At 37.0% G+C, this 19,033-nt stretch overlaps 2 protein-coding genes across 4 annotated transcripts in view; both read right to left on the bottom strand.

The window, feature by feature from the left end:
- Positions 1-3,332: 3,332 nt before the first annotated feature.
- Positions 3,333-7,009, bottom strand: LOC147538646 (glycine-rich protein). Of its 2 annotated transcripts, none has more exons than XM_086641520.1 (2): positions 4,913-7,009; positions 3,333-3,704 (listed from the first exon to the last, which is right to left on the bottom strand). In XM_086641520.1, exons 1-2 carry the CDS (start codon positions 6,124-6,126, stop codon positions 3,647-3,649), a joined length of 1,272 nt encoding a protein of 423 aa, XP_086497646.1. In that variant the 5' UTR covers positions 6,127-7,009; the 3' UTR covers positions 3,333-3,646. The 2 variants fall into 2 exon arrangements, with proteins under 2 accessions (XP_086497646.1, XP_086497645.1); XM_086641519.1 differs by having other exon boundaries at positions 3,333-3,707; positions 4,913-6,445.
- LOC147538645 (nucleoporin (DUF3414)) overlaps positions 6,823-19,033 on the bottom strand; it is a 25,667-nt gene continuing 13,456 nt past the window's right edge. For both annotated transcript variants that reach the window (XM_086641512.1, XM_086641513.1), the window contains exons 17-32: positions 18,865-18,963; positions 18,322-18,410; positions 17,179-17,327; positions 15,685-15,828; positions 15,482-15,589; positions 14,519-14,629; positions 13,397-13,504; positions 13,176-13,286; positions 12,843-13,003; positions 12,223-12,694; positions 10,815-10,922; positions 10,610-10,668; positions 10,054-10,438; positions 7,483-9,036; positions 7,163-7,373; positions 6,823-7,052 (exon numbers count right to left, since the gene is read on the bottom strand). In XM_086641512.1, the coding sequence (XP_086497638.1) occupies positions 6,952-7,052; positions 7,163-7,373; positions 7,483-9,036; positions 10,054-10,438; positions 10,610-10,668; positions 10,815-10,922; positions 12,223-12,694; positions 12,843-13,003; positions 13,176-13,286; positions 13,397-13,504; positions 14,519-14,629; positions 15,482-15,589; positions 15,685-15,828; positions 17,179-17,327; positions 18,322-18,410; positions 18,865-18,963 (3,970 nt within the window). In that variant the 3' untranslated portion in view covers positions 6,823-6,951. The remainder of the gene's footprint in view (positions 7,053-7,162; positions 7,374-7,482; positions 9,037-10,053; positions 10,439-10,609; positions 10,669-10,814; positions 10,923-12,222; positions 12,695-12,842; positions 13,004-13,175; positions 13,287-13,396; positions 13,505-14,518; positions 14,630-15,481; positions 15,590-15,684; positions 15,829-17,178; positions 17,328-18,321; positions 18,411-18,864; positions 18,964-19,033) is intronic.

The raw sequence follows: 19,033 nt of genomic DNA, 5'->3' as shown, positions 1-19,033 counted from the left end.
CAATCATAAACACTACAACTACTTAAATAATATAAAACATGAAATAATTAAATTGATAATATAAGATTAAAGTTTTAGAAACATAACTTTAAATAAAACATATATTTAATATATAACATACAAATCGGTTCGGGGCGGAGATTACTATCTAATACCAAACCCGCCCCGAACCCGATTAGTTTTTTTTTAACTTCATACCAAACCCGAACCGTTTAATTAACGGGGCGGTAAAACCCGTCCCATTAGGGGCGGGTTTGGGAAAAAACCCGCGGGTTCGGACCAAATTGCCACCCTTAATGCTTTTAGCAGTACCCTTATACAAAGGATTTTTGAGTCAAAGGTCCAAAATCTGGGGGGTAAACAAAAAAAAATCCACTCTTGCCCAAAAATTAGTTGGAGGTCCAAATGTCAGTTTTTTTATTTTTATCCCCCTCTTGTCCTTGGACGGGACATGCTGACGTTTTCCTGAAGAAAAAAACTAACTGGTAAATAAAATAATTTACCAGTACACGAAAAATTCAAATTCCCGCCCAGCAAACCATATCTTCCCGGTAAATAAAATAATTTCCCGTACACAAAAAATTCCAATTTTCAATTTTTGAAATTTCAAATTTCCGTCTAAAATTTCAAAATTTTTTGGACGAAATTTCAAATTCCCGCCCAAATTTCCAGTAAATAAAATAATTTCCCGGTCACAAATTTTTTTTTTCGAAATTTTGAAATTTTTAAACGAAATTTCAAATTCCCGCCCAGCAAAAGTGTCTAGTACAGAAAAAAAATTTCAGTAAATAAAATAATTTCCCGAAAAAAATTTCGTTTCCCGGGAATTTTTCGGTGGCAGTTCCGTAAATTTCTGAACAGTACAGATTCTGATGGACGGGTTGTCAGATTCTTTTTCAGAGAAAAAATCGTTACCCGAGAAATTTCGATGGCAATTTTGTAAATTTTCGATGGCAATTTTGTAACTTTCGATGACATGAACCGTAAATACTTTGTTTTCCAAGGGCCATTTCGTCATTTTTTTTCCCAACCTGACACTTTGGACCTGCTTTTTATTTTTTGCCTACCTAGGATGGGAATCCTATTAAGGGCCTCCTTTTGGACCTTCACCCAATCCCCCTTATATAAATGATCCCTGCAGCTACCTTTAGACAAATGTGTCTTCCTGATGTGTAAATTCCAGCCTCAAAATGTACTTAGAATGTCAAGTTAAGCAAGGGATATTGAATGAGGCAGCCTTGACTTTTGCCTAGATTATTAAATCAATTGACTTTTGTTGGGTTTGATTCTTGGTTTCTTACCCCCAAAGAAAAAGAGAAAATATTATAAAGAACTAAAAAAGAAAAACTCAAACTAACACTATTTTACATTAAAAAAATATTTAAATTCATAGGCAAGGAAAATTGACAAAAGCCCAAATCTGTATATGTGTGTTTCACTCCATTTGATCTGAGTCAAACCTCTTGTGCCTTTCAGTAAATAACTTTCTCTATTTTGCAGATGGATTAAAGTGTATAACCTTAACAACTATATAATTTAGACTTTTTTTTTTCTGGACATTAAAAAAAGGCCAGCGCTTTGGGGAAAGCTAAATAGTTTTCGGGGTGTGAAGACTTGGTCAAAAATTTGTCAATTTTGTTTGACAATTTTATTTAGGGAGAAAGCAACATAGCTTCTCCACCTCAGCTCTCTCTCTCTCTCTCCACCTCACCTCACTCTCTTCACCTCATCTTTATCTTCTCCGATTAGAAGGCCACGGCTTTGGACATAAAGAAAAGTCTCTAGGCAAAAGACTAAGTCAATCAAGATTGACTTAGAGACATAGTTATTATTCAGTCCACAAATTCAATTGATTGAACTTTGCCCTCTAATCTTCGTCTTCTTTCTTAATCTCTTAGCCTTTCTTTCGTTGAATCTATCTCTCTCGGTCTCATGACAAGATCAAACGTTTTTCTCAAATTACTAAAATTGGACTACTCAAATACTCACTCCTCAAGTGTTGTTTGGCGCTTTGATACATAGAGTTTATCTTCATTACAAGGCCTTCTCTTTACCATCAAACCAACTCAGACACCCTAAATTTCTAATACCATAATCCATCAGCAACTTCAATGAGATTTCATCCCAAATCGTAAAGAAACTTTTGTGTTCTTAGTTGGACGGTTTAAAAGGGGGAAAGTTAGGGTTTTCAGATAAAGTGAGTTCCAATAATTCTAACTCAGGCTTGTTATTCGTTAAGATCTTTTTACTAAATCTTTTTTGTTTCGGAACTCCGAATTTGTCAATTTTATAAGTAAATTTGTCTCGAAAAGTTCCTGAACCAGATCTTTAGTTAAAAGCTCTTAACTTTTCATAAAAAAATGAATAAGGCATTCTTTTAAAGTTCTTAAAAAAAATCGTAAACCAATAACACTAAACTTTGAAGTTCTTAACAAAAGATCTGAACGAAGAATGCAAAACTTTAAAGTTGTTAAATAAAGGTTTGAACCAATAACACGGAGATTTGAAGTTCTTAAAAAAAATATCGACACCAATAACGCTAATCTTCAAAGGTGTTAAGAACTTTGAAGATCTTATAAAAGTTCCGAACAATAACCCACTCATGACTCTACAATCACACTGTATACATACACCACTTTTACTCTATTTTGGCCAGAAAGACACGAGGCGCAAAATCCCCTAATTCCCTCTCTCCTCTTGTTACGGATGGTCTGGGATTGTAAAAGAAAGAGGGTAGTCGTGGTAGAACGGTAATGGTGGTTATGGCATAGATAATCGCTTACAAACGATGGTGATTATGGCATAGATAATCGCTTACAAACAATGAAAGGGTTCCAGCATAAATAAAGCGATAACCACAGCAAAAGAGGTGACAAACAATGCAAGGGTCCAGCATAGATAAAGCGATAACCACAGCAAAAGAGGTGACGGGGCAGAAAAAGAAATGGAGACATAGAGCTATCTATCTATCATCAAGAAAATCTGGAGAAAGTGGTTTCTGATATATGAATCAACTGGATTTGGCTGTAGTAATTAGCCCGAATCAAGTGTTATTTGTGTGAATAACATTTTGTGATTAAAGTTCCTCATATTACATACTATTCTTGTTCCTCGTTGTTCAAAACAATTTCTGGATTATGGACTGTATCTCGCCACTCGATTATCAAGCCTGAGTGATTTGGTGAAGCGTTTGTCAAGAAGATAACTCTGTACAAAGAGAACGCAGTTGTACGTGGGAGAGACGAGAGCAGAAGAAGATCAATTCATCTTCCACAAGCTAACCAAAAGAAAAAGGCAACAATTTCAGGCCCTAAATCTCCAACTAAAGAACCACAATACAAAAATAGATAACAAATAATTCAGTGTATGTTCTACAAACTCCTACGAAACCCTAAATAATGTTGTTATACTACTACCACTTCCAAACACTATCAAAACTGTTTTAACTTAACACTTTCAGTATTTCACTCTAATGTCTCAAAGGAAAAAAGATGCAAAATTGAGTTGAGTATTAAATAACATAAAAAGTTCTGAAAAAAACTTGAAAAGAAAAGAAATAGATTGTAAATAGATCATCCCATGTATCAAAAATAGCAGAAGCTCTCTTCATCTTATCAATCTTCAGACTGTTGTATCCCATCTCTCATCAGTTTTCAGCCGCAACTCCGTTTTCAACTCCGATTTCCTCTGTCGCTATTTCAGCACTACTAAACATAATAACTGTATTATTAGTGGGGTTCCATGGAAATACAACAAGAGTAGAATCAAAACTTCAAATTTCAGGTCATTCCGCAATAACAGTAGAGCATGATATAAAGTGGGTAATGAACTCTGTTCGAAATTAATTTTCATCTTCAATTTTATATGCATCTTTCCTACAAACTTGTTTCGTTTTCTCCCCTGTTTACATATTAACCAGGTGAACAATAAGCTGGAAAAATAGGAAATGGGAGCTAACCAGCTCCCCAGTCGCTGACCAACACAGTTTGGAACACGAATCGGGATAGTGGGCACCTAGGCACCGATTTATAGAGGCATAGGATTTATACAACTAACTTATGTCTATCAAAAAGTATAATTGCCAATGTTCTGCCATTAAATAACATGTAGAGAAAATAAGCAAGTCAAAGTAAATATCCATTTGAGCATTTGGGTACTGGTCACTTTAATCGTATACATTCTTAATGTGGTAGAGAAATGAGAAAATGTCGTCATACTTCGATACATAGATGTCGTCACCATAACCAGTTTTTTGAAGATGAAATAAGTGACATACACACAGATATGTTGTTATTCCACATCTGACCTATGTCTGGGTTGATCGCCACTAGGAAACTTATGCTAGAGTTTTAAGAGTCATCCTTATCGAAGGTGTGAAATGTGCAACCGATTAAGAGCCTTCATTCTGTACATAGGGATACCCAGATATGAGTTATTACCACCGATAACTCGTATGTAGTTTACATACTATCCCTGTTCAACTCGATGGACAGTTGATAATAAAATACTGAAATTATCAACTATACCAGATTATTTTCATTCAGACATATTTATGCATAATCCAAGAACGCGATAAGTAAGGATAGTATCCAATTTAGATTCCTCCTCCTAGTAACATACTATGATGTGATCTCATCGAAAAAAAACCATACTAGGATGTGTTAAGCTAACTATAAAATCCATCAAAATCACGAAACAAATCAGAGTAATCATCATACACCAACCAAAAATACAGTAAAATCGCTAATCTGACAACCAAAATTAAACAAAACTAAGAACCTAGGCAAATGGGTTCGGCAATAATACTGAATGCTATATGAAAATCAAATTAATAACTAACTCCAATGTCAAAATCCAAACACAAATCCAAGTAAGATATTAATTTTATACTACTTAATTATGAAAAGCAGACCTTGGGGTTGGAGGACGAACTTCAGCAGACTCCGGCTTCCTCCAGCTCCTCTCAGTTCGAGCCTCGGTAGATGAAAATCGACCATTCCCATTACCAAAACTCTTCTTTCCGAACGAAGACCCATCACTTTCTTCAGGTAAAGTCTCTTGAATTTTAACTGATTCAAGCTTCTCATCAATCTTCTTCCAGTCCTGTCCTTTTTCAGCTAGTACTTCCTCTCTTGGTCGAGCTTGTCCGAATGGGTTACTTTTAGCTACAGAGTTAGTACCAGATCCAGATCCAGGTTGCTGCTGCTGTTGTTGTTCTCCATTGCTAGGAGAAACAGTTCTAGGTTGTAATACAAGTTTGGGTCTTGCTCCAATCACAGTTCCAGTTGTAGTTCCTTCTTCCTTCTTTTTTCCCCAAGTATCAGAATCAGCACCACCTCCATTCATTGATTCCTTCTGAAACTCAAACCCACCTCTTCTCTCTCTAGGATTATCAACCCTAGATTGTGAATCAAAAAACCCACCACCACCTCCTCCACCTCTTTCACGCCTCTCAAAAGAAGAACCTCTAGTTTTGTTTGATACCCAACTATCAGAATCATCAGCCCTAGATTGTGAATCAAAAAACCCACCACCACCTCCTCCACCTCTTTCACGCCTCTCAAAAGAAGAACCTCCCATGGATTTCTTAGCAGCACCCCAATCATCAGTTTCATCAGCCCTAGAAGGACCAGATGGTTCCCTGTTATTTTCTCTATTAAATCCACCACCACCACCTCTATTACGAGATTCATCAGATCCCCAACGATTATTCGAAGAAGAATCATCTCTATCTCTAGAACCATAAGAACGGAATCCACCGCCTAAGCGTGTTGATGAACGTTCAAGTTCTTCAGCAGAACGTTCACGAGGACCAGTAGGTAAGACAAGAATTTCATCAGTAGTTAAACCCTTGGTAGCTTGAGCGGCAGCCCTAGCTGAACCATGAGATACAAATTTTCCAGTAGTGAACTCGGCAAGGGAGAGAGAAACTGGTTTCTTCTTCTTAGATTTGGTAGTAACAGCTGCTGAAAGAGTAGGAAAATCTGAAAGTGGTTTTTGTTCGAAGTGATTATTACCGTTTTGTTGTTTTTCTTTCTCTTGTTGAATGATTTCTTCTTCGTGTTCTTCAGAATCAAGAGCCCATGCTCCTGGTTTCGCCCATGCTGATACAGTACTAGTCGCCATTATCGCTTTCTCTCTCTCTAAACTCTCTCTTGCTTTCTCTTTCTCTTTCTCTCTCTAAAATCTCTAAACTTCCGTTTCTTTGTTTACTCGACGGTCTTACCCTTTCCCTGGCTTCTATATATATATATGGAAGGGGGGAAGATAAGAAAAAATTTAGGGCATCGCGTAGATTTGAAGCAGGATGTCAATTGGACGGTTAAGATGAAACTAGAATTTCCCAAATCTTCTTCTTTCTATTTTCTTCCTTTCTGTGTTATTCTATGAATCGGTTTCCAATTACTCAAGGATTTTGGTTTAATTTTTTTTAGCAGTTTCCGATTTTTTATGAAATATAAATCACCACCAATATATCGATGTCAATGAATATATGGGGTTTCTTAAAAGCAAATTAATGAGAAAAAATCTCTAGCTTTCAGTAATAGTACGTTTTCTTTGATGGTTCAAGCATTCGGATTTGGTAATCAGCCTTCCAAGCTAACTCCGAACCCCTAATATGACTTTGTAACAAGCATGCCAATCAAGAGTCAACCACAAAACTGCAAATTTATCGACCGATAATTATTAACCATTGATTTTTTGGTTGGAAGCATTTCTCTCATCATGAAGATCATCCAAGAGGACCAAGACATAAAATGTTTGAGCTTCCTAACCCTAATAGTAAGATGTTTAAGATGGATAAAAAAAAAACCAGTTCTATACAACAAAAATTAACTAGTACCTTTTTCTTGTAACCCTAATATGTCTTTAAATGAGTGATTTTAAGATACATTTGTTATTGTAATATAATAATTCAAAAGCAACAGACCTTCATCAATATGAATCCAATCACAAGAACCCTTCAGTTTGTAGTAAACCAGGATATACAAGTGAAATTACTTGTACTAGTGACTTCACTGATGCTTTCAAGTATGTATATTGCTCGGCCTCTGTAAAAGAAAACGAACAAAATGTCAGATTAACCAAGTAATCACAAAAAAAGTTTAAGTTTGAACTACCCTAAATAATTCGTTTAGCTGCAAAAAGATGAATGGATTACCTCCCATTAGAATTTTGATTTCTTTTGAGAAATCCTCGACGCGCCCTTGTGCTGGTCTGATTCTACAAGCTTGTGAAACACAAAGTTCCAAGAAAAGGGCTTTCTCTGTTAATTGCAACAACATTAAACATACTTCCTGGATTTCGGGTTTCATTTGTTTTGATTTGTTTTCGCCTCGGCATATTTCAGAAACAATAGCAATTGCTTGGTCCTGCATCATCGTAAAAACGTAAACAAGGGTGCTCTATATACTGTTAATCAAATCATTGGATGTTCTACTAATTTATCATATAAAAGGGTAGATATTAAAGAACACACACCTGCAGACCATGTAGTATCTCAGGTACCGGAAGCTCGGGAAAGTGTGAAAGATCAATAAAGCCCACTTCATGGGCCCTTTTGACTGCACCTTTAGCTTGGAGACAAAGGAATTCCAGAAGAAGAAGCGTATTTTTATATATCTGAATGGCAAAGGTATCAGAGAACCGTGTTTGAGGAATCGAAGCAGTACTTTCAGTTGCTGAAGGCTTCGTCGCTAAAATCATTGCTGAGCTAGGAGCAGTTGGTAATTTGTTCTGCGAAAACATACGAGGCGAGAGCACAAACCAGCCATGCTTGCTACCTACAAATGAAGGACTTCCACTATCTTCAATCTCCTCTTTGAGAACTGGAGGACATAAGAGAGGTTGAGACTCGCCAATACGCTGAGGTCCTCTGCCGATAAAGGCTAAAAGATGAATACTTCTCTCTCTAAGCTGTGAATCCATTTCTTTCATGGCTTTGACCCAAATGCTTCGATGTTTTACAAGTACACAGATTAGCATGAGAGTTTGCTCCATTTCTCTCAGCATGCTAAGAGATGTTTGTGTTCTTCGAGTTCGGGTTCTCTTTCTGTCATGATCGCTAGATGGAAAGTCAGGTGCATTGAGATAATAAAACACTAAATAAGCTTGCTCGGAGAAGTAAGCAGCAACAGTATTCACAAAATCAACACAAGCACCATCTCCTAAAGAATTGATCATTGCTGTAACCACAGCCAAGCCAAGTCCCCAGATGGGCTGATGTTTTTCGTTTTTGTCACATGAAGTAGAAAGAAGACTCTCATCCTGAATTGTTAAGAAAGATTTTCCGTCTACTGACGAAGCAAACAAATCTTTCAGATACGAGAAAAACCCAGACGTTTGAAGCATCTCGGCACCGCCTCTAACTCTTGCTAGGGTCAACAGGAATTTCATAGTTATGGTGATGGAATAAAGAGAATCCTTTTCTTGAAATTTGTGAAAAATAACGTGTAAGCGAAGATGCTTCTGTATGATGGGCAACCAAGTAGTAGGAGTTGAGAATCGATTCAAGATCAAGTCCATACTAGCTAGAGAGAGAGAAGAGTACTCCGAGGTTTCGATACTATTGCAGAGAGTAGGCAACAACCCTAGGGACAAGAAAGATACCTCCTGAGGGGCTTCAACAGATTGGATTTCTTGCTCTTCTTCGGTACAACTGGGGTAAGAGAACTTAACAGATGTAAGAACTACCATAAGGAATAGCTTAGTTGTGGTTCTGAGCCCCATAGTTGATGGTCGAATACTACTTAACACCTTAAGGCTGGCACTACTGGTTTTCAAGAGAAGAATGCTCAAAGATAATGGCAATTGCTTGTTGGTTTTATCTGAAGCAATTCGGCATAAGAATCTGAGAAGATGGAGCAGTAATTTTACTTGAGCTGAAAAGAAATTGAGGATATCCTTCGATGCATCCAGAAATGGAACTAGTGAATTCGTGGTTCCTAGTAAACATGTGCAAATGTGTTCTATACACGAATAAAGAAGTGCCTCGGGAATTCTTCCACCAACAGATGATGGCTTTTGTTCGATTAACTGAAAGAGCAAGTTAAAAAGAGGAATTAATGAAACGCAAAACAGCAGTAAGATGAAAAGAAAGAACTGAAGGACGAGCAGTGGTTCTTCAGATCTATGAATATCATCTGCCACATCGTTTATATGTTGCAAAAGCTATAGTTAAGCAAATCTTTGAGCTAACTGGCATACACTACATAACAAATTAATGATCTGAACCTGAAAATAGCAGTTTTCATAAACATATAGTAATTCATATAACAAACAGATAGCTGTGGTACTTATCTAGATGGTTTGATATAAGACAATGATACAAGTCAAATATTGAAGTCAATCCCAATAAGAAATTGTACTTCTCCACTGACAATAACCCTAACCTGCTACATGGTCCCCAAGCTTGGACATGAAGAACAAGGATAATGCTTGATTTACTAATCAAAATGTTATTGCAATTTTGTTTTGGTAAATAAGGTAATAAGAACTGATCGGCAATGTTTGAGAAAACGGACGAGGCTTTCGCCTCGAGGCGAGGCAGTCTCGAGGCGTACGTATTTTAGGCTAAGGTGACTTGCTATGCTATGGTAGTAAACTTTTCACTGTTATTTTTGAGTTGTTTGACAACACTTCAGACTTTATAGTTTATACTATGGTAGTAAAGTAGAAAAACTTATGCTATATTTTTACATAATTGATGTCGTTGTCTTTAGCAAATTCTTTTCGTATTTTAGCATCGAGGCACGCCTCTCGCCTTGTGAGAGCAAACAGCCTTGAGGCCTAAAAACGCATTTTAAAACCTTGCTGATTGGCACTGTGCACTTGTGCAGCTTGCTATTTGTGGTTTCCCTCATGCTTCCATTTAAAACTCCGACATTTAGATCTTTACTAAGTTTTGAGATTCATGATATGATAAACTAAATAGGGCGTCATCAGTTCTTTTCCTATTATTCTATTGTAAACAAATTAAGAATTAAACTTTGAAACTACAAGGACTTCTGGGCTACGAAAGTATAGAAAGGCTAAAAATCAATAAGAACTCACATTATCCCCATGCATCGATATGATTGTTGTCAATGCCCTCAGTGCAGAAAGCTTCGAATTTGCAAGAGCTAACATTGAGTTTGCATCTTTCACAAAAAGCAACATCCTTTTCGCTACTGCTTTAGATGCCTTCCAATTTGAATGATCCCAGATCTCAAAACCCAAATCTGATTGTAGACGCATAAGATCAAAAAAGCATTCATTGTTAACAAGAATATGACTGTCTGTGCTGCTCTTATTCTCATCATTCTGATAAAATTTAGATAGAAGTAGATAATCAGAAAGCTCTTTGAATGGCCCAGCACTTATCATCCGCCCTTCTAGCTCCCCTTGTAAATGAAAATAGAGATCACTAAGTATTAAACTGTTCACTTGATTTCCCTCACTGCAAAAAGAGATGATAACCAGAATAAACAAACAATAACCACTGACTATCCGTACTCACATTTTGATAAATAACACTGGCGACCTACCAGTAAGTTGTCAAACAGATTATACAAAGGACAGTTTGTCAAATGAGAACATATAATCAAGAATGAAAGGACTGCTACTAAACCTGTAACCACGCAACGAGTATTGGGATTGCAGTGCAGAAAATGCAGGTTGTTCAAATAACTGCGAAAAAAACAGACCATAACTATGAGTTTGGCTGAATGCAGCAGACATTATAATACTGTAAAAGCATGAATATGGGCAGTCACATTACTACTTATTTATATGTATGAATATCACAAGCAAAAAAAAAATATGCATCAGCTAACCTTTTTAGAGATGCCTTCAATCTGTTTAATTAATGATAAGGATAAACTGCCAGCATCACCAACAATTAAGTTCCCTGCTACATGGACGATGAACAAATTGGAGGCAATCTGCAAGATGCTAATTACCAAATTAGCCATGCTTGTAATTTATATGAACAAAAGCTCCCAAATAAGCTAATTGTATTTGTTGTTTTGAAGAGAAATAGAGCTGAATAAACTTAAGCATCATTATTTAGAAGATGATGTATGCAAGTAGTATCATTCAGTGATAGGTTTCAAAACATTATATCTCCTGGCAGATAACAAAGAAGCAAAGTAAACCAAACATACAACAATGCACGGAGCATGGGAACTGCATTTCCATAGGAACTTGAACGACTGGGAGATTAAAGAAGTGGCGGAATTACTCTCACTCATCGAAGCTAACAAACCGTCGCCCCAAGAAGATTGCAGAGTTTGGAGAGAAAAGGAAGATGAGCCAATTGGCGTCTGAAATTTTTATCGTAGAAGAATTCAGAGAAATGATCAACTCAGCTCAGGCACAATAAAGATCATTTGGAAGAAACTGATCCCCCCCCCCCCCCCCCCCCCTAGAGTCAGCTTCACTCTATGGGTGGCAGCCCTACACAACTTCCAACGGCTGATCAGCTAAAGAAAAGAGGTATGACCGTAGTCAACAGATGCATACTATGCAAATAAGAGGAAGAATCCATAAATCACTTATTCTTACATTGCTCGATAGCATCAGACCTTTGGGCTTTTTTCACTTCAATTATAAAGATCAGATGGTGCCACCAAGTAGTGTAGCTGATGCAATTGAGCAGTGGGCTGGTCTCGAAGTCAAGAAAAACAGGAAACTCATTTAGGATATCATCCGGGCTGCAATCATTTGGAATCTGTGGTGTGACTGAAACAACAAAATATTTAAGGAGGCCAACCAAAACAGCGGAATAGACATGGAAGACATCAAAGGAACCATTTTTGTTTGGACTAGGAATATAAGGAGTTCAAAGATGTGTCTTTTATAGAAATGGTAGTGAGTTAGGAGGCCTGGATGACATAAAAAGTCCCCATTTTTGTGTAGTCACTCTCTTGTAAATATTTCTTTAAGATATATATTCATTCAAATTTTCAAAAACAAATGCATGCAAGTAGCATATACTAAATCCAAAACTTGACTAAATGGTCCAAATCAGCTTATTGAGCGTACATGTTATAGTTAGTATGTGTCTGACCTCCCATAAAAGATTTCAAAACTCAAAAGACCAACGAATTTAGCCGAAAACTGTAACATATGTAATCGAATGAGCTGAAAGTAGTCGATAAATCAAAATATTGTACCAATGACCACACTCACATAAAAGAAAAACAGAAACTTAGGGGGATTATTACTAAGAATTAAATTCACCTTTGCACGTAGATATGCTCCATTGTCATATCCACATGATGCATACGACTTCATAAGGTTGTCGACAACAGAGCTCCCAAACCAGGCTGACAAAATATCATTAAGCTCATTTTGTTGTGAAACTACTGATTTATCTGTCGTAACCTTGTTATCTATCCGTTCTTTGGGTGGTGTAGATGTCTGCTTGTCAAGAGACACAGCTTGTAGTACTTTTTTCTGTAAGAATGTATCATATGCCATGATTTCCAATATAGCAGAGTGACACTGATACTTATATGCTAAGTACAGAGTCTCATTATCGGACAGACAATCAAGTGAAGCTTTTCTTGTCGCAAATGCTGAGACAGAGGCCAACAACTGTTTCCAGAACATTCTGTGGCTTTTTAGCGACTCCAAGATCTGCATGTACTGAGGAAACCCTTGCCAAAGTACTTTTAGGAAATTAAGGACATTTAGTAATACTTTTGGAAGCCTGCAATAAAGGGAATGATCTGAAATTATATGCTTAGTCTTACAAACTTCAAAAGTATCAATCAAGGTAAAAAGAGATACCCTCTCACATGCCAATAGTAAACACAAATAAGACTGAGGAAAGTCACCATCCTATCCAGAGCTCATACCTCTCAATAAGATTCTCCGACCTTCTAACAAATCGCATAAGTGCATCTACAATGCTTGGCCTAGAAGAAGAATCAAGGAGCTGTTGTGTTGTGTCGACAGCAGCACCCAGTGGAGCATCAACATTCTCTGTAGTTGCTACTAAGGAAAGAAGAAATGCAGGCTGCATTAAACATCCACAAAGAATAGTTAAATGCATGAAATATCAAAATCTATAGTATGTAGGTTAAATGGGTTTAAAGAAGAAATAACTTCTGATAGAAGTATTAGTAATGACATTTAAACATCTCCCGATTCCCGAAGTAAGTGTGTTTGCAATACAAGAAAAAAAAAACCTGATATAGAGCCGTAAAAGTTAATAATTGAACTATCGCAACGGTTAGGTCTTCGTTTCTTGGAGTTTCTTCACATAGAATTTCATGAATCGAATACCTCAAATCACTAATCTGAAAACAAAGAGTTAATAGGGGAAATCAAATACCAGGGTACAGCCACTGCTAAAGATGAGAAAAGACTTGGCTACAGATGAAATTTGAAGGCGACAGTAGTACAGTACCTGTAAATCATCTGAAACAAGGGATCCAATTCCAGATATATAGGGTTGTGCCTTCTCTGCCAAAACGCATAACATAGAAAGAACTCTAGCAGCACCAACTTGTATTCTCTGCAAACAGGACTCAACTTTTATCAGCAATACAATGAGAACCATAACACAGAGTATAAAACTTTAGAACAACTGGATTTTAATATGAAGACTACCTATTGTATCCTGTAAATTTTTGCAAATATTCACATTCATTTGTGCCTTGGTGGTGTTTATGTAAGTGCTATCATATGTCTTGACAATGTGATCAAATCATAAAAGTTACTACACTATCGAAGTGCAGAAGCAAATACGATAGAATAGCTATGTGACATCGACTATTAGGCAAACTAGTCCAAGAATTGGGATTTGGTAGGGAAGCACTAATGAGATGGGTCCATATCTACAAATAGGAGTAAAGAGAGTAGACATTACAGTTTGTAAAGGAAGGCCTACCTACCTAGAGAATTTACAGAAACTTTCTGACATTATTTGGTCCTTCAACTGACTTAAAAAGCTGTGCCCCTTAAAAAAGGTGCAACAGTAAAAAAGAAAAAAATATAAAACAAGGCCAGTGTAAAAACTATATTAGAATAATTAAGGGCAGATGAGGGGAAAAAATGCCAAGGCTACCACCATTCGTCGTAATCATGGTTGTTTAGTTAAAGTGCACCAACTACTGCATGGGTGAACATGCATATACAAATAATAAATTAGCATACTGCTTTTTCTTTTTTAATTTGATCGGGATTCGTATTAATTACAAAACATTGATAGACACGAAGGCATGCTGTTAAACATCTATGCAATGGCGTCCCATGGGCATGCACCTTCCAACAAAAAATAAATTTAGGGAACAAAACAGTATTTGGTCAACCAAGATCTGAATTGGCACAGCAGGCCAACCCAAAACCAAGATGCATAGTCAAACGCTATTTTCCTGGGCCATGAGCTTCAATGCTATGTGTAAACAGTCCAAGTATAAGTGTATAACTAGGCCTGAAGAATAAAGAAAAGGTGTGCAGAACGTCAAACAGAAACTACTTCAGAAATAATTACAAGCTGAAGCATGATGGAAGGGGAGATAGTCCTTACCGGTTCATGGAAGTAGGTTATTAAGGACATTGCTGCTGTAACAACAGGAATCGGTCTAGTAGCAGATGACAACATTGTTTGATGAAAAGCTGGTAAGCTGGATGTAGCATCCTGCATGTTATTCCAATCAGGGAATGAGGTCGTAAATACTTTAGGAAGAAAACATAATTATCATCGACGAACTCAGCATTGGCAATAGCAAGAGATAAGACAATTAGCGCCTTCTCTAATTATATATGAAATCCAACGTGCCAACAACATGTAAGTGCACTACAAGCTTATGAACTCGATGAAAGAAACCTACATAATCAACAGGACAATTCTCCATAAATTCTATTACAACTTCCATCAGCCTATGAAGGAATGACATAGTATACACAGTCATGTCCTTTGGTTTGTAACCTTGATTTTGATTTATATTGACAAAGCTGAAGAATCACACTGTTCAACATACATAGAGTTAATACTCCTTTTATTTTAACTGCCCAAAGCTAATACTCTACCTTCTGCAAATACAAGTATGATTTACATGTATTTCAATGTCACTATTCTAAGTTCAACCGTAGTTTATATCATTCGAGGTAGTAGGTACCTGATCCACTGGACTTACCTAAGCTCCAACAAACTTCAATTTAATTCATCTCCTAGTTGAGATATATACCTAAACCTCACCATTGGTGAACTTTTTTCCCTAGTACTGGATAGGGAATATCTACAATTCCTCGTCTTCCGATCCACCATCAAGCAGATTAGTCATGACAAGAATCATACATGAATATGGTTAAAAACAAGCAGGAAATCTGTGACACCAACATTTTAATTGCTAATTTCAAAATATGAGAGGAATACAGTGGAAACAAAGAAGGGCCAGCTTACTAGTATCAATAATACACTGGCACGGAAACCGTGTAAAAAGATCTCTATCTTGCTGAGTAAATAAATTTCAGTACAGCAATTGCAAACCTTTGAAAAAGTAGTAAGCATCGTAAAGATAATGTCTAACACCGAGCATACTGCATCTTGTAAACCTTCAATCTCTTTCACCTCATAAAGGCGACTGACGTATAGTCTCTGTTTAAAAGATGATGTCTTTCAATAACCATGGCCAAGAATGAAAGAGAAGAAGTATACTGATGTTATCAAAATGCAAGAGCAATATGACTAACCTCTAATGTCTGTGTAGTTATACACATTATGCGGCAAAGAGTGCTGTGAATAGAAGAATCAGAGAGCATAATATCTCGAATAACAGCACCCAGTCTCTGTGAACTAGGAATCCATATGATGCATTTCTTCATTAATTCAAGCACCTAAAACATGAAAATAGGGTTAATATTTATCTTGCATGATGGCCCAGTATAACCTTCATTGACGCACCATTTTCATATTTAGACACAAACAAGCTGACAAGTGAATGCATTCACAAATTGGTAAAGTTCTGATCAGGTTAGAAGCTTTGGAGAAACAGACATAATAGTTCTTATCGTTGATATAATCAAAGTTCATGTGGACTCACCTTTCTGGATTACAACCCTAACATTTCACCAACTTATGCTTCTTTCATAGTCACTACCCACTACGATTTTTTAATAAATCCACACCATTTACTTCACTATTTAAATCTATGCAGTTGAAATAGCAAGCTACTTGTGACGCTGCTCGAGTGTAACCCGAGCCTATTCCTATACGATTCCTGATTTCTGAAAGACCACGACTCGTCGCCGAGTTTGAGTGGCTCAGCATCCCTAAGTCTGTCGATACTACAACTAACTCGGTTGTTGCCTCAATAAAAAGAGAGAGAAAGAGGGAGGTGGGGTCAACAAGTTTTAAGAATTATAAAAACCCACACAAATCTTGCATAATATTTGTGAATTTTTTGCTAACTGCAAACCTTAATGTGCGTCAACCTTACATAGGGAGTTGAAGCCTAAAAATATCGATGGGTCCCTTTTACTGGAAAAGAAATGGGCGAGGGACTTTTGATCAAATTCCCTTTTCAGCTTCCTTTCTTGGGTTTCTACTTTCTAGGGTCATTAATTTTGTACATAAAGAAGGGGGGGGGGGGGGGGGGGGGGGGCAAGAATCTCTGCGCTGGACTCAGCAGTGTTCTGCTGGTAAAGCTGAGCAGATCAAGAAGAAAAAAGGAGAAAGAGAGTGAGAGATAAGCAAGCGCCAAGACGATCAGTTTATTGAATCTGTAGGTTCGAGTTCACTGTGCTTCTTTTCTACTTTTATATTAATTATTCTTCTTTTTAGCTATTTATATACATAATATACATACATATGTATATATAATCATATATGATATAGTATAATATACCCAACATTATCTTATCATATGATCAATATAACCAAGTTCTCCAGATATACTCGAGCTACTCAGTAGTAAGAACTCAGCCTCGCTGAGTCAACTCCTAAGTCCAACTACATAGTTTAAATATGACCATCTGCATACTAGAATAACTTCACTATTCGTCAAACCACTGGAAGAACATCACGTACTGAAATAACAATTTTCACAAAAACACAACCATTTTCCTGATAAAGGTAAAATCACATAAATGCCCCCTCTATATGCAGGTTTAACTTATAATCCAGTACTGATTCTCCTGAATGTAAAACTAAACAAGAGACTTGAAGGGAGATATCACCAAACATACCTTCAATGTCACTTCCCAGCGGGCATGCTTCACCTTGTATTTCCAGTATTCATGGTTCACCAAAACATATTGAAGAGCGAAGACAACAAGAGCCAAGACAATATCATGCTCTACTCCTGTTTCCACTAGCTGCATAGTGAAATCGAGCACTACAATGGTAACGTTATGTAGGTCAGAAAAAAAATGTGTGTGAATGAGAAAAACATAAGCAAGAAGGTAGAAAGAGTTGAAACTTGACCGTGTTAAAGAAACTGATAGCAAGTTGAGGTAGAGTCATCAGTCATGTAATTGTATAGTCATTTGGGATATTATCATTCATGGATAAGCGTATGCAAGTGGCTAGCAATGTCTATGACTGGGGCAACTGATCTTTTTTATGCAACTCATCCCCCACGGCATCATCACCTCGATGATATTGGATTACATTCCTCACATTAAGAAAAAGACCCCATGTTGATCCTACAAAACGTTTTTCTATGATTCGAAAGAAAGCTTCTGATTACATAGTAAACCATGCAAGCCTTTATTCAACCACCTAGCTGCGCATTATAACATCGCCTCTCTCTTCATCATTACGCCATTTCAATGGCAAACCTATTTTGTAATGCTACTCTCTAATAAAACAACTGAAGGCCTCTTAAATATCACCTTATCTAGTAGCTATACTTGTAAAATCGTTAGAGCAACGCCCTTTTGGCTCCTCAAGCACCATCTCTTCTCTCTCGCTAAATTAACACATTACAATCTGAACCTCTTAGAAAATTGTTGTACCGTTACTATCGTATTAAACCAGCTTACTGGTAACATCAAATAGTCACTCCCCCTTCTGGACCCTCTCACGATCTGCTACCCTAAAGTTATCGACAGGGAGGAATATTAAACAGAAAACAATGACATAAAATTGAATATACTAGCATCATTCAGGACATTGGAGTTTGGATGAGTTAACCACTTCAGAAAATCACTAGGAGCAGTATCAAGATACTATTATACTCGTTACACTTGGTAAGCGGTGATGCAGGGAACGAAATTTATATGAGTGCAATAACTTCGTCACTAATATCGACTGCAAACGTGCAAAGAGAGCTCCATAAAGTAAGAGTAATGCACTTAATATAAATGACACATCACTATTTAACATGCCTGAAATAGTCAAGTGGCAGCATCCCTCAGCCTGCTCGCAGTCAAGTAAGAGCATTTTTGCAAGTCCTCCAGAGAGCAACCACATGCCACTGGAAGAAGAAAAAGAGAGAAAAAGTAGGAACATTTTGTACATTAATTTTCTACCATTTAGGTTAAGCATTATTTCCTCTTAATTACAAACAAATGAGAGAGAGAGAGAGAGAGAGAGAGAGAGAGAAAGGAAATAGCGGTGGCAGCCTAAGCAGTTTGTAGTTCAACATACAGTATCTCAGATGAAGAATCATGCAAGCACCCTAGCTTTTCTTAAATGCTAGAAATAAGGCGAAAGAAAAGTGAACAGATGAAGTGAATGAGAAACAGAATAGCTAGAGCAAGTTGTCAGCTCCACCTGCTTGAAGTCATTTTCAGATTTGCTAACTGAAGAGAGTGGCAAATACAAGTCTATAACCTCTGAAGTGTTATAAAATTCATAAACGAAAGATTGTTCGAGTGTTGATTTACAGCAAAGAAACATAAGTAGATAAGATATTATCAAACAAATACCTGGATGAATTGACACTCCCCAGATCAAAGTTATTTGTCCTTGGAGCAACATCAAAAATGTTTTTCTTCATAACCACCGCAATAACATTAGAGGGTGAGCTGTAGAAGTAGAAAAGAAATGCAACAATTGGCATCTTAATATAACAAAGAAAACATGATGTGGGTAAGA

The sequence above is a fragment of the Eschscholzia californica genome, unplaced genomic scaffold (genome assembly GCF_041429995.1).
Source record: "Eschscholzia californica isolate CP2 unplaced genomic scaffold, dmEscCali1.0.p SCAF_5, whole genome shotgun sequence".
Lineage (NCBI taxonomy): Eukaryota > Viridiplantae > Streptophyta > Magnoliopsida > Ranunculales > Papaveraceae > Eschscholzia > Eschscholzia californica.
The sequence above is the reverse complement of the archived record's forward strand: the minus strand, read 5'-3'. Positions and strand labels throughout refer to the sequence as shown.